Source organism: Nyctereutes procyonoides, unplaced genomic scaffold (genome assembly GCF_905146905.1).
Source record: "Nyctereutes procyonoides isolate TBG_1078 unplaced genomic scaffold, NYPRO_anot_genome, whole genome shotgun sequence".
Lineage (NCBI taxonomy): Eukaryota > Metazoa > Chordata > Mammalia > Carnivora > Canidae > Nyctereutes > Nyctereutes procyonoides.
The window spans coordinates 4137112-4154972 of record NW_026575044.1 but is presented as its reverse complement, the minus strand read 5'-3'; the positions used below and the strand labels follow the sequence as shown (position 1 = coordinate 4154972).

General features: G+C 37.3%; 1 protein-coding gene and 1 non-coding gene across 4 annotated transcripts in view; both read left to right on the top strand.

Annotated features, from left to right (window-relative positions):
• Positions 1 to 13549, top strand: part of MAEL (maelstrom spermatogenic transposon silencer) — a 29543-nt gene extending 15994 nt beyond the window's left edge. For 2 of the 3 annotated variants that reach the window (XM_055324347.1, XM_055324346.1), the window contains 4 exons: positions 8228 to 8290; positions 9449 to 9581; positions 12464 to 12539; positions 13095 to 13549. In XM_055324347.1, the coding sequence (XP_055180322.1) occupies positions 8228 to 8290; positions 9449 to 9581; positions 12464 to 12539; positions 13095 to 13282 (460 nt within the window). In that variant the 3' untranslated portion in view covers positions 13283 to 13549. The remainder of the gene's footprint in view (positions 1 to 8227; positions 8291 to 9448; positions 9582 to 12463; positions 12540 to 13094) is intronic. The other variant, XM_055324348.1, reaches the window with a different exon arrangement.
• Positions 13550 to 16415: 2866 nt separating this feature from the next.
• On the top strand, positions 16416 to 16557 carry LOC129509173 (U4 spliceosomal RNA). The gene has a single exon (XR_008664287.1). It is a non-coding gene; the product is annotated as a U4 spliceosomal RNA (small nuclear RNA).
• The last annotated feature ends 1304 nt before the right edge of the window (positions 16558 to 17861 follow it).

Here is a 17861-nt window from a genome sequence, read left to right as displayed (position 1 = left end):
GAGCTTTGCTTTTATATATATTTTTTTAAGATTTATTTATTTATTTGTCAGGGGGAAAGGAGAGGGAGAGAGAATCCTCAAACAGAGTTCCATCTTAGCAGCAACCTGACATGAGGCTTGATCCCAGGACTCCGGGAAGATAACCCAAGCTGAAACCAAGAGTCAGCTGCTCAACTGACTGAGCCACCCAGATGCCCTAAGAGCTTTTATTTTTAAAAAATAATTTAGGAGTATAGAATCATGGATTCCTGTTTTATCAAATGGGCTGCAATCTGTTACTATCAACTTAGTTTTTATGCTCAGTTTGATTTATGGCCAATGGGAAGCCCTTCAAAGCAGTGGTTTGTCCTTTTGACATTTCTTCATAATTCTTTGAGTGCTTTGCTTTCTGACTTAGTGTTGCAGGCTTATCTTTGTGCTTTCCCTGCTTCAGCTTTGGATTACCCATTTCTCCAAGGATCCCTGGTTCCTTTAAATGGAGGACAGCGATTAGGAGATAGAATGTGGGTTACGGGTATGCTCATTCCTTCTAAAGCATCACTGATTATTCCCTGTAGTGGAGAGAGCTACATATATGTACAGCCTCTGCATACATTTTTATGTCTATCTCACCATGAGTTCATACTGAATACCTATAATTCCAGTTCAACACATACTGTTTTCTAGTTTTCCACTTTTCTATTTTTGTATTTTTCCTCTGAGTAAAAAACCTGGTGTTCAATATTCTTACTTGTTTGTTCAGTCCTAGAATACATGAACTAAAAGTCAATTGTTTAAAAATTGAGTGATATTACTGTAAAAAATTAATAGTTCAGAATTTGCTTTCAGTTGTTTTTTAGTCTGAAGGCATATAGTCAAAATACTTCGCTCAAAAGTTATCTGGGTTGGTTCCCCCCCCCCCCTTTTTCAGCATGGTTAAAATATTCCTTTGAAATATAATTGCGTCCATTTGCTTGTTTTATTCCATTTGTTTTTCCCCATCCTTATTGATTCTCTTACCTTTTTAATGTGTTTAAACAAAAAAGTATATTCAGAAGTATCACTTCACTTCTGTCTAGCTCCATGAAACTCCTTGGATTGCATTATATTTATAAATTAACTTGGGGAGAACTGAAATGTTTATAATGTTGAATTCTATCCAAAGACAAGAGATTTGTCTTTCCATTTCTCAAATCTACTTTTGGGTCTTTCAAGACCTTTAAAAGTTTCTCCTACAAGTTGTGCATATCTAGGACTGGCAAATTTTTGTGGGGCAGTTCTTTGATAACTTTCCCTGTTCTATGAAAATCGGTTTGATTAGGCTTTTTGACTTTAATAGGATCTGTTTTGGTAATCTGTACTTCTTCCAGAGATTTTACATTTTATGTTTCCAAATTTCTCAGTTGTTTGGTGAGCCCATTCAGTATGCAGAATCAGGTCTTATTCCTGGAGATTTTTATTCAGTTGTAGTTTATTGGTTCTGTTCTATTTAATTTCTTTTCTGAAGGGAGTCCAGCATATGTTTGTAATTTACTTCTTTTCCGATGTAATTTTATTTCCAGAGTTTTGTCAGCTCTTACTTATTTGTGTTCTTAGTTTTGAAATTTCTCATTCAGGGCATGTTATCATATCTTAAAATTCTTGTTTGAAGATATTTAATTCAACACAGTGTTATGTTATAGTTTTCCTCTCATGATTTTTTGACTGGGGAGGGAAGGAAGATAAAGAGAGGGTTATCAGCAAGAGTGTTTTCAGTCTCATTTTCAGTTTCCTTGTAGCTTTCTGTACATCAAGGTATGTTGTTCCTTTGTATTTCTTGGACATGGCCGGTGGTTTGGAGATTCATAGTTCAAGTGCTCCCTCTTCTGTCAGTGTACCAAACTAATTTCTTTGAATGCTTTCAGGGTAGCAGGGGTGTGGTTGTGGGATTCCCGTTTTTCTTTAGGAATTTTCAGGACAAAAGAAAACAATTTCTCCCCTTTTGCCTTTTTTTCCCCTCCACACAGTTTCTAAATAACTCTTTTCCTTCCCTCCCTTCCAGACTGCCTCCTGAAACCTCACAGGCACTTTTAAGTTCCTTTGCTGTAGTCAGTGCCCTGCTCTATCAAGATTCTGAATATTTATAGATCTTATCATTGTGAAATGATTGTGACTTAATCTTAGGATCTCTATTTCCCTTCTTTCTCTCCCCCAGTGTTTTGTGGACTCTACTCTCCCTATAAAGCCATATAAAGGGTCAGGTGTGAACTTGAGAAATTACTCCGTTGGAAATTAACAGGTTTTTTTCCTTGTGCATTTTTGATGGGAGTGTAAATTGGTGCAGCCACTGTGAAAAACAGTATTGAAGTTCTTCAAAAAATTAAAAATAGAAATACCATATGATCCAGTAATTCCATTTCTGGGTATTTACCCATAGAAAATTAAAACTAATTGGAAAATATATATGCACCCGTGTATTTATTGCATTATTTACAATAGCCAAAATATGAAAGCAACCCAACTGTCCATCAATAGATGAATGTATAAAAAGGATGTTGTATGTGTGTGTATAGAGTCACACACACACACACACACACACAAAATAGAATAATATTCAGCCATAAAAAAGAATAAGAGCTTACCTTTTGTAAAGCATGGATGGACCTAGAGGGTGTTAGGATGAACAAAGAGAAAGACAAATACAGGATTTTACTTATATGTGAAATCTAAAAAACAAAAAAAAGCAAAAATAGGTTCATAAATACATACAACAAACTAAACTGATGGTTGCCAGAGGGGAGGGTGGAGAAATGGGCAAAATGAGTAAAGGGGGGGGGGGAGTAGGAGGTATAGGCTTCCAGTTATGGAATGAATATGTTTTGGGGATGAAAAGTATAGTATAGGGAATATAGTCAGTGGTATTTTAATAGTGTTGTATGGTGACAGGTGGTAGCTACCCTTGTCAGCATAGTGTAATGTACAGACTTATGGAAGTACTATATTGTACATCTGAAACTAATGTAGCACTTGTGTGTCAATTATACTTCAATTAAAAAATGAAAAGTAATTTTAGGGGAAGGATAAAGTGTATATGGTTACTAGAAGAAAAAAGAATAGGCTGAGCAAGTATTCTACAAAGAAAGTGAATGATATGAATTAAAATGAAACATACATAATGGTTATATGTATTTTTATGCTGGTGTATTAAAATTCTTCTTTGCCACTGACACCTACCTTTTCTGTGAGTTTGATGCTGGTTCTTTCTTGATTTTATCAGATGATGTCAGCATAAAGTATTCAGACACAAACCAGTACTTTCTCAAATAATCTTCAAATGGTTTATTGACTAAAATGAGTTGCAATTGCTTATCATCAAGAACAAGCAAATTTGTACATGTTCAGGCAACACAACTAATTCTAGATTGACCAATAGCAATTGTAAAATACCTTCAATTGTAAGATGCATTCCAACTTCAGTTAAAATGTGGAAAAAGAAAACATGTTTTAAAATTGAAGAAATACAGGGTTGAGCTCAGTTGAATAAGTACAGGCTGTAGCAAGGGTAGATTTGTTATAAGACACTGAGGCTTGTTCCATGGGTTTTGTTAACGATGAAACTATTACACAGTACTGTAAGCACTTTGTAATAAGCTGCTTTGAACAGGATGAATCTACCTTTTTCTGAGCTGCTTAATGTAAGATTCCAATATGTAGTATTTAGGAGGGAGATTGGGTTGTAGTAGCCAACAGAAGCTCTTGTTGGGATCAGTTAATATAAGCAGATGGGGCTCATTTCAAACACTATCTTAAACTTTTGCTTTTACATTAAAGTTTTTAATAAATTTTTGATAAATGTCTCTAGCTTTTGGAGAAATGGGTAAGTGAAATGGGTAGATATTGGTGAAATTGAGTTCAGTTAGACTAAGTATTGGAATCTTATTAAGCAGGCTATATTTTGAAGGCTAGAATATTTATAATTTTATAAATCTCCCATTCTCCTGGTTTTTTGTCATAATTATCTTTAATTTACTGTGTATGACCTATGGATGAAACAAGGCAGCTTTTATTTAATCAACCAGTATTTATTGAGGATCTTCTCTGTCCCAGGCACTGTGCTGCGCTGAAGGTACAGTGGTGAACAAGATCAATGTGGGTTCTGCCTTCATAAAGTTAACATTTTAGTGGGAAAGTGAAACAATACAGTAAATAATAAAATGGTAATTTTGTGATCAGTGCTAAGGAAATCAACAGGATATTGTTCCTCTTTTAGAAGAGTGTATAGAAAGACTACTTTCTAGAATAGTCAAGACTTTTTTTTGAGGATGTAACCTTAAAACTGAGATCTGAAGCAAGAAAGTAATGCAAACATGTGAAAAATGTAAAGAAAAGCATTCTGGGAAGAGAGGTGCAAAAGCCTGGAGGTGAAAGCTTGGTGTTTACTGGAAATTGTTGTCAGTGTGACTGGAAGATAGTGAGCAAAGGGGAGAACACACAAGGTGAGGTTGAAGATATAAGGATTATAAACACCATACACCTTCTTCACTACAGAAAAGAATCCCCCCACCCTTGGCAACCATCAGTTCTCTGTATTTAGGGGGGTTCAGGAAGGAATTTTATCAAGCACGGAATTCACAGAATGATTAGGTTTCTAAAAGATGGCCTGAGCTTTTAATGGATATATTGAGAGGAGGCAAAAAGGGAAGTATAGTCTAAAACTATTAGACTATTTCTCTGGTCCAGGCAAGAAATGGCTTGCAGGGAGGTGACAGTAGAAATGGAGAGGATTAAGTAGATTTCATCTTGGTAAAAACCAGTGGAACTTGCTGATGGACTGGATACAGGAAGACAGAATGAAAAGAAATAAAGACCATACTTAGGTTTGTAGTATATACTTCAGGGTAGATGGGGAAGAGAGAGAAGAGCAAGTTTAGAATGTTTTGAGGCCCTGGTGAGGTAAGATCTAGAAATAACAAGGAGGCAGCTGTTGGTTCTGGCCTAGCACTCTGGAGAGGTTTGGGTAATGCCAGCACTCATTCACTGTGTGCCAGGCACTGTTCTGGGCCCTGAAAATACAATGAAGAGAGACTAGTCTTCTGCTGTAATGGATCTTACAGCATATTGACGAGATCACTCAGAGAGAGGGCATAAACAGAAGAGGACCCAGCATAGAGCCCTGACAAGTTCTGACATTTTAGAACTGGGCAGAGGCTACTTTTGGAGCTCTCAGTAGCTCTCAGCCTGCAGTTACTATCATGTTACACGTATTGCCATAGCTGCCGTCATTGTTGGTTTGAGTTGCAGATAAGAGGAAGAAAACTAGGATCATAGATACAATAATTTCACAGATCTCATTGGGATACTTGTTGATGGAGTGGAGATGTTTGCTTTGGTTTTCTGGATTATCTCATTCTTTGGGGTTGTGAGTTGTGTCCTGTCTTGATCTTTTCATGTTGCATGTTTTCTTTGAATGTCTGATTGTCCTTGGTTATGTCCATATTTAGAAATCAGGCTGTATAGCTGAGTAAGTGCTCTGTATTCAGTGGGTATTATCAACTAGTTGGACTTTACTATAGCGGAAGCAGATGACGGAGCTAGAGGTTACACTGAGACAGAATCCTAAATGCCAGAGGTTCTCCAAGAGCAGTTGACTTCTTTGTACAAGGTCAGGGAACTCGACTATTCTTTCTACAGAAGAAGTCCAGCTTCCTGTCTTACTCTGCTTTCTGGCCAGGGATATCTGCATGGATTCAGAGTCTCTCTTGACTTCTGGGAGGCATATCTCCTTCTGTGCAGCTGTTTCTGTGAGGAGTGAAGGCTGTGACCTCCTTTGTCTAGTTACTACTTCCTCCTCAGTTCCCACTCCTGCATTTACTTTCCATATCCCACACATTTGTTAAACTCTCTTCCATGGAGGCCTCCTTCTGTTTTCCCTTTATTGTGGACTGCTACTGTTTTTATTCTTTGACTTTTGTTTTCATAGTATTGGGATCAAGAGGAGATAGATTTGTTTATTTTAAGCCAGAAGCCCCAGCAATAGTAGTTTTTAAGGGGTGAAATTTTGTATATTGATGTCACTTTAGAATAGTTTTTTCTTAGCCCAATTTGTTGAGTTTTTGATTTAACAAATCCTTGGGCGGCTCTTGTACATAAGGCCTGAAACTGGATTCAGTGGGAAATATGGGAAAGGGCAACATGATTTTCTTTGGCCTCGGTGTCTCCTGGCTGACAAAAGCAATAAAGCATGTAAAGATGCTGGAGTTGTGTGTGATAATTTCTGATAACTGGTGTTTCAGAAGATGATACATCAGGAAGAAATTACATCAGTGTAAGGGCTAAAAATGTATGCACTACCTTATGAGGTAAATTTTTTATTTGGTTCTGCTGGAATGATGCATAGAATTTCTCTGAGCAGAGATTTGAGTTGAAAGGAAGACCTTCCAAGAGAAGAAAACGACCTGAACAGTGACTCAAAGGGCGGAAAGTACATGAACTGTTGAAGAGAGACTACTGATTCGGTTTGACTAGAGTGTAGAGCCTCTGTAGCTGCCAGGTGATCGTGCTTCCTTAGCAAGGTAGAGGCTGGGCTATCCTTGAAAAGGAGGAGGAATCCTCCTGAAATAGGAGGAAAGGAGATTATTGCCACCTTTGGAGATAGGAAAAGAGGAGTCTCAAGGTCTTTATGCTACATGTCGTTTGAGTGAATGAGAGAGTGTTGGATAGATTTACTCACTTGTGACCTCATAACTTTAGAATTTCATCAAAGAAACCCATCTAAGAGGTGTTAAAGCTAGGGCTAGATTTGATATTGCAAAGTGAATGTTAATAGCTTAACAAAGTATACAAATCGGTTCTGAATTTTGACAGATACTTAGAGTGAATCTTCCTTTACTAGAAAATACACTCATATTTTTAGGGGGATTGGTGGGGTGATTTTGAGGAAGAAAATCAAGAAGAAATAAGTCAGAGAAAGACCAGTACCATATGATTTCATCATATGTGGAATTTAAGAAACAAAAGATTACGGGGAGGGGTTGGGAACGGAGGCCAACCAAAAAACAGACTCTCAACTGTGATGGTTATGGGGTGGGGGTGGGGGGCTTAAATAGGTGATGGGGATTGGGGAGTGCACTTCTGATGAATATAGGATGATGTATGTAAGTGTTTAATTACTGAATTGTATACCCAAAACTAATATTTACACTGTATGTTAACTAACTGGAATTTAAAGGAAAACTTAAGTAAAAAGAGATGAAAACACCGTCATTTTAAACAATGTAACTGTAGGTTGGAGGCATTTTTCCCCTGGGGTCAGATTTCCATAGGCTTGTTCTTGGGTTTGTTTTTAATCCTAGAATACATTGTTGGTTTTTCAATTGCTTTTATTTCAAATATGATCTATAATGGAAATGTGTATATGAGGCACTTAAAACTTGGTTTTAAGTTCCAGAAAAGGAGCAAAACTAGGAATTTAAAAATTACTTGATTCTGTGTGCATATGTAAGAACATAGGCTTAGTTTCAACTTGAGCCTTCATTTTAGAGTTAAGAGTTTTATGAATCCTATTTACTGAGTGACTTTTTAGAAAAGCAATGGGAGAAATTCTTAATCTCATATTTAGATAGTCTTCTATTCAGTTAAGTAACTTTCATTAAGTGTAGATAACTAAGTTTTTACATTTAGTGTTTAGCATGTTTGTAACTTTTAAATGATTCTTCCTAGGGTTCAGGCAAGCTGTGAATTATGCAGTTAGTACTGTTCTGAGTTTCAATAGACATTGCTCAGTGGAAAGATACAGGTTTATGGTAAAAGTATGCCATTGTAAAAGTATGTTGTTCATCATTTCCATTTGTAATTATTAAGACTTTCTGTGTTTTCTTCTTTCTATCTCTCTTTTTAAACATGTTTCATTCAATACTGTTTGTCTAGAGCCAAGATCAATACTTGGTAAATAGTATGCACTTAGTAAACAAATGTTGAACAAGTGCATGTTAACCACAGTCACTAATGTGTCCCTGTAACACTCATTTTATTTCAAGGTAGAATTTACCTGGTAGAGTTATGTGTGGTTTGCATAGCATCATGAATTTACATCAGAAGAGATAACATTTAAACAAGTCTTTCTGAAAGAATCTGGTTTTTGTTAACTAAGAAACCTTAATCTTTGAGTAATAGTGTCAGTTTTTCTTAAATGATTTTAGAAATCTGGCATATAAAAACCTGTAAGCAGTGCTACTGCCATTAAGGATATTAAAGTCCTTTCTTTGTACAGGTGCAAGTGGCATGAAGAAAACGATATTCTCTTCTGTGCTCTAGCTGTTTGCAAGAAAATTGCGTAAGTCGGAGAAAAGAGTTTCTTCATAATGCTGTATTCTGCATTGAATTCTTTGCCATTTTGCTCGCTGTTGCTTTTGCAAATTGGGGTTAAACACTGTTCACCTATTTCCATAATTCTTTTCTAAAACAAATGGTTGGGTTTTTTTTTTCTTTTTTTCTTTAAAAAAAAAAAAAAAAAAAAACTTCATGTTGGGACGCCTGGGTGGCTCAGCAGTTGAGCGTCTGCCTTCAGCTCAGGTCATGATCCTGCAGTCCTGGGATCAAGTCCCGCAATGGGCTTCTCCCTCTGCCTGTGTCTCTGCCTCTCTCTGTCTCTCATGAATTAATAAATCTTTAAAAGAAACAAACAAAAAAAGCTTCATGTTACTTTTATTATTCTGTCCATGTCTCACTTGTTGGTATAGTTATCACTTGAGCCATTTCGGTGAACCTTCAGAAGCACTTACTGAAAGTTCTCCTTGTAGGAGATGAAATTCGCTAATACCATTAACATTAGCATTGTTAAGATGCTCAAAAATATAGACACTTTTCTTCTTATTTTGTAGTGAAAGCACCTGGAGCCTTAGATTTTTCGGTGCTCTGGTAGTCCCTTTACATGGCTGATTAGTTGGTTCTGAGGATAAATAAGTATTTTTAAAGTTGTAGTATAATTTCTGTTGCTGCCCTCTGCCTGACTTAAACATTTGAGAATTCTGGTAACCTTTACTCTCAATCCTATTCCCTTAAAATGAACCTGAAATTTTATCTGGTATCAGAGTATTGCTTACCAGTAATGATCAGTTTATAAGATGTATTGCTCCCTGAACCCATTTCTTCTCCAAATCTCTAAGTTTTTTTTCTTTTTTAGAACAGTATATCTTACATGCTTTTTCTTTATATTAGAAATTTTAAAAATATGGGGATCCCTGGGTGGCGCAGCGGTTTGGCGCCTGCCTTTGGCCCAGGGCGCGATCCTGGAGACCCGGGATCGAATCCCACGTCGGGCTCCCGGTGCCTGGAGCCTGCTTCTCCCTCTGCCTATGTCTCTGCGCCTCTCTCTCTGTGACTATCATAAATAAATAAAAAAAAAAAAAATTAAAAAAAAAATTTTAAAAATATGAATCATTTTAGAATGAATTAGATTCTGATATCCAGCTTTTCTTACCTCCTTTTGAAGGTACTGTATCAGTAACTCTCTGGCCACTCTCTTTGGAATCCAGCTCACAGATACTCATGTACCACTTCAAGATTATGAGGCCAGCAATAGTGTGACACCCAAAATTGTTGTATTGGATGCAGGGCGTTACCAGGTAAGGAACTGACTTTTAGGAGGTACTGATCACTCTGTATGTGGTACTCGCTGTGGCTCTGGTCAGCAACAGCTAAAGATCATGACTTTGGTTCTTTCTTTCTTCAAAAACATTTTTTTTAAAAAGTCTTTCATGGAATGTCAGACACCCCCCCCCCGAAGATTTATTTAAGAGAGAGAGAAAGAGAGCATGTGGGGGAGGGGCAGAAGGAGAGGGAGCAGACACCCTGCTGAGCACAGATCTAGATATGGGGGACTTCTCAGGACTCTGAGATCGTGACCTGAGCCGAAATCAGAGTTGTTGGTTACTCAACTGACTCAGCCACCCAGGCACCCCTGGTATGTCAAAGACCCCTTAATCCATTTGGACCCAGTTGCGTAAATCTTTCTCCTTCCTGGTATATTTTTCCACTATATTTAATGAAGTTATAAGAAAATTAACATGAGCAGTTAGTCTTTAACAAATCATATCCAAAATTCATTCCAAATATTAAATATCTGAATGTAAATAATGTAAATATTTAAAATATTTACTTTGAAATGGATAAGACCTGATTCAGGATTTGATTAAGAGCTATTTAATCTCCCTAAATAAATTAAGGGAATTAATTTCTTGAGATTTCCTCCTTGAAATTTATTTACTAGTAGACCTCTATATGGTACTAACAGCATAGCAGCTAAGAGTATAGATTCTGGAGTTAGAATTCCTGAATTGGATTTCAGACCTACTCCATACGGGCTGTGCGACTTAATGCAAGTTATTTGAACTTTCTGTGCTGATTCCTTACCTATAAAACAAGAATAGTAATAAGGGCTAGTAGTTGTGGATTAAATGCGACTGAATATGAAATGGCCAAGAACTCTACCTTGGAGCATAGTAGGTAATAAATATTAGTTAAAAGAGGTTCAGAAAACAGTGAAAAGAGAACCCCCAAAATAGGATAAACTATTGATAACAGTCAGTAATTAGGATCATTCTCAAAGGTATTAATTATACTTAGCAAAAAAGAAGCATTCTCAAAATATTATGTGGCATTCTTGAAAAGAAAAACAATAATGATAACCTATCTGTGGTTCCCAGGGGTTTGGAGTTGGAGGGAGGGTATAACTGTAAAGGGATAGCATGAAGAAAGTTTTTGAGGTGATAGAATGGCTCTATATCCTGATTGCAGTAGTGGTTTCACAAATCTCGTCATGTGTTAAAACTTGTAGAATATACACACCAAAAAGTCCATCTTAATGTATGACAATTTAAAGAATAAATGTCCCAGACTGTCCATATATTCTGAGCAAGACTCTTCTTTCTCCTTTTAACTCAGTTGTTATTAGCTAGGGCCTATTTTGTGTCCTCTGGGAGACATTTGGCAATGTTGGGAGACATTTTTGGTTGTCAGCTACGAACGGGGTGCTACTGGTACCGAATGGGTAGAGGCCAGAGATCCTGCCACACATCCTACAATGCATAGGACAGCCTCTCACAACCAAGTGTTACCCAGTCTAAGATGTCAGTAATGCCTAGGTTGAAAAACCCTGCCTCATTAGCCGTGTCATCATTGTATTAAGACCCCAGAATTAATCTCATTATGCCCCCCCCCTTTTTTTAAGATTTTATTTATTCATGAGAGACACAAAGGCAGAGACGGGAGAAGCAGGCTCCATGCAAGGAGCCTGATACGGGATTCGATCCTAGGACTCCAAGGTCACGCCCTGAGCAGAAGGCAGACGCTCAACTTCTGAGCCACTCAGGTGCCCCTAAAATCTTTAGGCTTTAAATCTTATGCCATAAAGACTGTAGTGCCTAATAACTGCATCTTGGAATCAATAGGTCCCTGAGTTGGTTGTCCTCATTCCCAGAGCAACGCTGAGCCAGGAGATCAAACAATATTCCTGTCTGAATTCTTGGTTTCAGTTTGCCCATGGGTAATCCTTCCAACTGCCTGACTTCTTAGTTCCTTGACTTTCCGTTCCCCAGTGGTCCTGTTTCCTGGTGTACAGCAGGTACTCATTCCCACTATCCTGCCCTAGACCCTAGTGGTACCCCTGACATATATGCAGTGCAACAGCCTTGTGTCTCCTTCTGTACCCCTCTCTTTCCACCACCCATCACCTCTTTCCTTCCCAGGAAGCTTAGATTCCTTGTTCTATTATTTCCACTCACTTTTGCAATATCAAGTTTTTTATCAAACTTGGTTGACAAATACCCTGATTAAACCTAGCTCTTCACTTACTCTGTTCCCATACTCATGAAGCTAAATGAGGCTGAAAGGAAACTGCCATACTGACTAGTTTTATTAAACAGCATTACCAATCTCAGGTGAGCCCTTACTGGAACACTGTCAGTTGTCCATTTCTCCCAGTGTCCTAGTGTTATTTCTCACCTTCTTTCACTTCAGATTCAGTCACCTCTTCCCTCATCCTTATTTGAGCTGATACCCTTGCCTCCTACTTCACCGAGAAAATAGAAACAGTCAGATTTTCTACATATTCCTACCACTGCATTCTGCTTTTTAATGCATGAATTGTCTGTGTTCCTGCTAAGACCAATCCAAACTAATTTATGTTTGAGATCTTATTCTCTTACCTCCTCAAAGATATGACTCCAACAATTTACTTCTCTTTCCTGCATTTTTACCATTTCTCTCAGTACTGAATCATTCTTATCAGGATACATGTTATTATTCATCTTTAAAAATAATCCTGTCTTAACCCTGTAATTCCCCTCCAAACACTACCTTCTGCTTCACTTTTCAGCAATACTCTTCAAAAGTTGATTAGATGTTGGAAAAATGGGTGTTAGTATTTTATAAAAAATAATCTGAAATTGAAGTAGATCCAATAATTAAAAAATAAAACTTATTTTCCCTGTATTTTTGTTACTTATAGAAGCTAAGGGTTGAGAGTTCAGGATTTTCTCATTTCAGTTCTTCTAATCAGGAACAAAGATCAAACCCACCCACTGGTAAGTATCTTCTGTTTCCTAAGAATGTACTTTAGACAGTATAGGACCTTAAAGCTTAATCAGATCCAGGGTATGGTACTTAAAGATGCTCTAAATTAGTTTGAAGCTACAAGGATCTTGTTGAATTAGGAGTTTTATTTGGCGTTATTAGCACCTTAAACAATTAGAATATGTACATTTTTGTATCACTTTAATATAATTTAACTTATCCTCCAGACTTTTGTTCAGGGCATTTAAAAACTAAAGTCTGATATTCTTGTAGCAGCTATAGTTTTATAGTTTTGTGATGTTTTGGGGCAGATAGGAAAATTTAAAAGCTTAGGAATGTGAAATTTCAAGTAGTGCCTGAAGAACTTCAATTAAGGTTTCTGGAGCTAAAAACAAAAATATTCTTGTTCAGCCTTTTAGCTTTTACTCTGAGAATGTTTTCCTTTACTAAGAATCTCTGTCCTATTCATGAAAGGCTTACAGTGGGATAAGAGTCAATTGAGGGATCTCTATAATAAAGCCATGAAATTGCTACATATTCTCTTCTTGTATTTCCAATATCCTTAGGTGACTATCCATCTGGGGTGAAAATTTCTGGCCAAAACAGCAGTGTTCGGGGAAGAGGGATTACCCGCTTACTAGAGAGCATCTCCAGTTCCTCCAGCAATAGCCACAAATTCTCCAACTGTGAGACTGCACTCTCACCTTACATGTCCCAAAAAGATGGATACAAATCTTTCTCTTCCTTATCTTAATGATGGTACTTTTTTCAATTTCTGGAAAAATAACAAGCCCAACTTCCCTTTTGACTACAGTCATATTAAACAGATCACATCAATGATAAATGTCACCACTGTAAAAACTACTTAATTTGTAAGGAAATTCTGTTTCATAGTAAAAATAATTGTGGTTGGAGAAGATCTTGGCATTTTTGCTTTTCTTTTTGCTTTTTTGTGGGGTTGTTCTACTTCCTGACTGTATGGTGTGAACACCATTAAAGTTTTTAAGTCCTTTAAGAACAAAACTGGCATTTCAGAGTTGTGCTTTTGGGAATATTTTGATAATCTTTTCCTCTACAATAAAGGTATTGAATATCTGTTTTGAAAGGCTTTTTAAACAGTTAATCTGTCTTACCATTATGAAATGTTGGAACCTTATTGAGTATCTACTTTATGAACATATATATCATCTTGTAAAATCCTTATAACCACGCAGAGAAAGATTACTTTCATTTCTCTGTCTCTGTCTCTCTCTCTCTCACACACACACACACACACACACACACACACACACACACACACAGCTCAGAGATTTAGGTCATATTCTGGAGGAACTGTTAACTGATTCCAAAGACTGTTTCTCATATATGACACTGTCTTCTACTTTTCTTTTCATCTGTTTTTGGTATCAGATCTTTGAACAAGAAATAACTCACACAATGTAAGTTTATATATTGCATTTTTTACTAGCAGATTTTTTTTTAAACTTTTTTTTTTTTTTTTTAATTTATGATAGTCACAGAGAGAGAGGCGCAGAGACACAGGCAGAGGGAGAAGCAGGCTCCATGCACCGGGAGCCCGACGTGGGATTCGATCCCGGGTCTCCAGGATCGCGCCCTGGGCCAAAGGCAGGCGCCAAACCGCTGCGCCACCCAGGGATCCCTTACTAGCAGATTTTAAAAAAATTTTATATCCAAGCTTTGAAAGCATATGTTTCTTCAAAATCAGTATGACAGAGGGGTGGCTTGGTCAGCTAAGTGTCTGACTCTTTGACCTAAGCCAAAAATCTTAGGATTGTGAAATCAAGCCTTACACTGGGCTCGTGCATGGAGTGTGGAGCTTGCTTAAGATTCTCTTTCTCTGGGATCCCTGGGTGGCGCAGCGGTTTGGCGCCTGCCTTTGGCTCAGGGCGCGATCCTGGAGACCGGGATCGAATCCCACGTCGGGCTCCTGGTGCATGGAGCCTGCTTCTCCCTCTGCCTGTGTCTCTGCCCCTCTCTCTCTGTCTCTGTGTGACTATCATGAATAAATTAAAATTTAAAAAAATAAAAATAAAAATAAAAAAAATTAAAAAAAAAAAAGATTCTCTTTCTCTGCCTCTCCCTTTGACTCTTCCTCCCTCCCTCCCTCCCTCCCTCTGTGGGGGAAAAAAATCATGACAGTAATTTGAATAAGTTGAAGGGAAGGCCTAAAATTATAATTTACATCCATGGCTTTAGGTGTGTGTCTAAGTCCTATTCTGCCATCTAAATTTAATCCTGTGTTAATCAACTTATATTTTTAAAATTTTATAGGTCGTGTTGTACTTTTGAGGTATATGTGTCAGATAAACCAAAAGAATAGGTCCCAGGAATTTACTTAAGAAGAGTAGCTGTTCTTACTCTTGAAAGCTAATCAAAACTCCCAAACCATATTAGTGAAATTCAAACTCCTGTCTCCTTATTTTTTTTTTCAAAATTCATTACAGGAAATTTGAGGTATTAACCTACCCTTCAAGAAGACTTTATTAGTGTGGGGGACACTCCTAGATGTCCTGGTTGAAAGTGATTTTTGTTCTATTTTCAGGAGCATTTTCTTTGTGTTAACTGACAACACTTAGAGCTTTAATTGTTGCTGTTTGAGTTCATGACCTATTTTTTCCTCAGTTGCCAACTTTGAGGTGCCCAAATTTCTGTACAAAATGTTCAGTAAGTGTTTGAATAATCCCGATATTTTCTCCTATTCTGTAGGTTGCCTTCTAGTTTTGTTGAATATTTCCTTTGCTGCACAGAAGCTTTCTATTTTTTTCTATTTTTTTTTAAGATTTTATTTATTCATGAGAGACAGAGAGGCAGAGGGAGAAGCAGGCTCCATGCAGGGAGCCTCAAAAGTAAACTATTTGTTCAGTAAACATGTTTTGAGGATTTGCTAAGTGATGTGTTAAAAACACTAAGGTGAATACAAATATTTCCCCCACCTGCAAGGAACTTTGTTTCATAGGTGTAATAAGTGATTAATGTATTATTAAAAATGCTAAGATACATGGGTCAATGGAATAGAATTGAGACTCTAGAAATAAACTATCTATGGTCAGTTGATTTGTTGTTTGTGCCAAAACCATTCAACAGGGAAAAGAATAATAGTCTTTCAACAAATGGTGCTGGAACAATTGGATATTCATATTCAAAAGAACTAATTTGGACCCTACCATATATAAAAATTAGCTCAGAATGGTTAAAAAACTTAAATATAAGAACTAAAACTATACAACTCTTAGAAGAAAGTACAAGGGTAAATCATGACCTTAGATGAGGCATTGATTTCTTAATAGGACAGCAAACATACAAGCAACAACAACAAAAGAGAGAAATTGGACTTCATCAAAAGTCCAGTAAAAGTTGTCTGTGTGCATTAAAAGATACTATCAAAGTCAAAAGACAACCCACAGAAATGGGAGAAAGTATTTGGAAATCATTTATCTGATAAGGGTCTAGAATCCAGAATATATAAATAACTCTTATGATGCAACAGTAAAAAGTCAACCTAATTTAAAAATGGGAATGGTGTCTTTTAAGTTCTTTTGTCCATTTTTTAATTGGGTCGTTCATTTTTAAATTAAATTTTAAGAGTTCTTTATACAATTGGATAACAGTTATATATCACATGTGTCTTTTACAAATATTTTTCTGTCTTTGGCTTTTCATTTTCTTTATATTATGTTTTTTTTCTTAAAGATTTTTTATTTATTCATGAGAAACACAGAGATAGGCGGAGACATAGGCAGAGGGAGAAGCAGGCTCCCTGTGGGGGAGCCTGATGCGGGACTCAATCCCAGAACCCCAGGATCACAACGTGAACCAAACACTCAACCACTGAGCCACCCAGGTGTCTCTTTATATTGTGTTTTGCAAACTTTGCGCAGTGGCAGTATCGTAGCCAATGAGGTTTATCTGAGGCGTGATTATTGCTATATTGTGTTTTGCAGAACAGAATTTTTAATGATGTCCAGCTTACTGATTTATTTCATGAATTTTACCTATAGGGTTACATCTAAAAGGTTGTTTCCATATTCAAAGTCATCTAGATTTTCTTTGTTGTCTTCCAGAAGTTTCATAGTTTTGTGTTTTACATTTAAGTTTATGATCAGCTTGAGTTAAATTTTGTGAAGGGTTAAGGTCTGCTTTTTTGTCAAAAATCAGTTAACTATATTTAGGTGGATCTGTTCTAATCTACTGGTCTCTTGTCTATTTCAGTAACACACTATCTTGATTAATGTTGCTTTATAGAAAGTCTTTAAAAAAAAACTTTATTCATGATAGAGAGGCAGAGACACAGGCAGAGGGAGAAGCAGGCTCCTCACAGGGAGCCAGATGTGGACTTGATCTCAGGACCCCGGGATCACAACCTGAACCGAAGGCAGATGATTAGCCACTGAGCCACCCAGGTGTCCCGCTTTATAGAAAGTCTTGAAGTAGTCTGTCCTTTGACATTGTTCTTCAATGTTCAGTTGGTTGTACTGGATCTTTCAGCTTCCCATATATACTTTAAAATCAGATTGTTAATATTCACAAAATAACTTGCTGGGATTTTGATTATATCAAATCTGTAGATGAAGTTGGGAAGAACTGACATCTTGACAATATTGAGTCTTCCTATCCAAGTACATAGGATATCCCTCCATTAATTTAATTCTTCTTTGATATCTTTCAGTAGAGTTTTATAGTTTTCCTCATACAGATCTAATACATATTTTGTTAGACTTATACCTAAGTGTTTCATTTTTAGGCATTGCTAATGGAAATAATTTTTTTTTAGATTTTATTTATTCATGAGCAAGACAGAGAGGCAGAGACATAGGCAGAGGGAGAGGCTCCCTGTAGGTAGCCTGATGCAGGATTCGATACCAGGACCCCAAGGTCACGACCTGAGGCAAAGGCAGATGCTCAACCACGGAGCCACCCAGGTGCCCCTGAAATAGTTTTTTAAAAGGATTTTAAAAGTTTATTTGTTAGAAGAGTTTTAGATTCATAGCAAAATGTAAAGGAAGCTGCAGAGATCTGTATGGCCCCTGCCCCCACACATACATGTCTTTACTCATTATCAACATGGTTTTTTTTTCTCAAAGCTGTTATTTATACTGTACAAGGTTCCACTGTACATTAGACATTCTTCTACTCCTGCATACATAGTAAACAAGTGCACATCAGCCCTTTGGCTCAGGTTCACAGGGTTTCCCTGAGACAGGGGCGGGGTGTCAGGCCGGTTCAATTTGGGGTGTCTTTTTCTGATGCCACCTCCTAGGAGCATTGGCAGGCTTTAGGCTCCGGGGGCACAAGCTGGCCCCAGCTATGGGGAC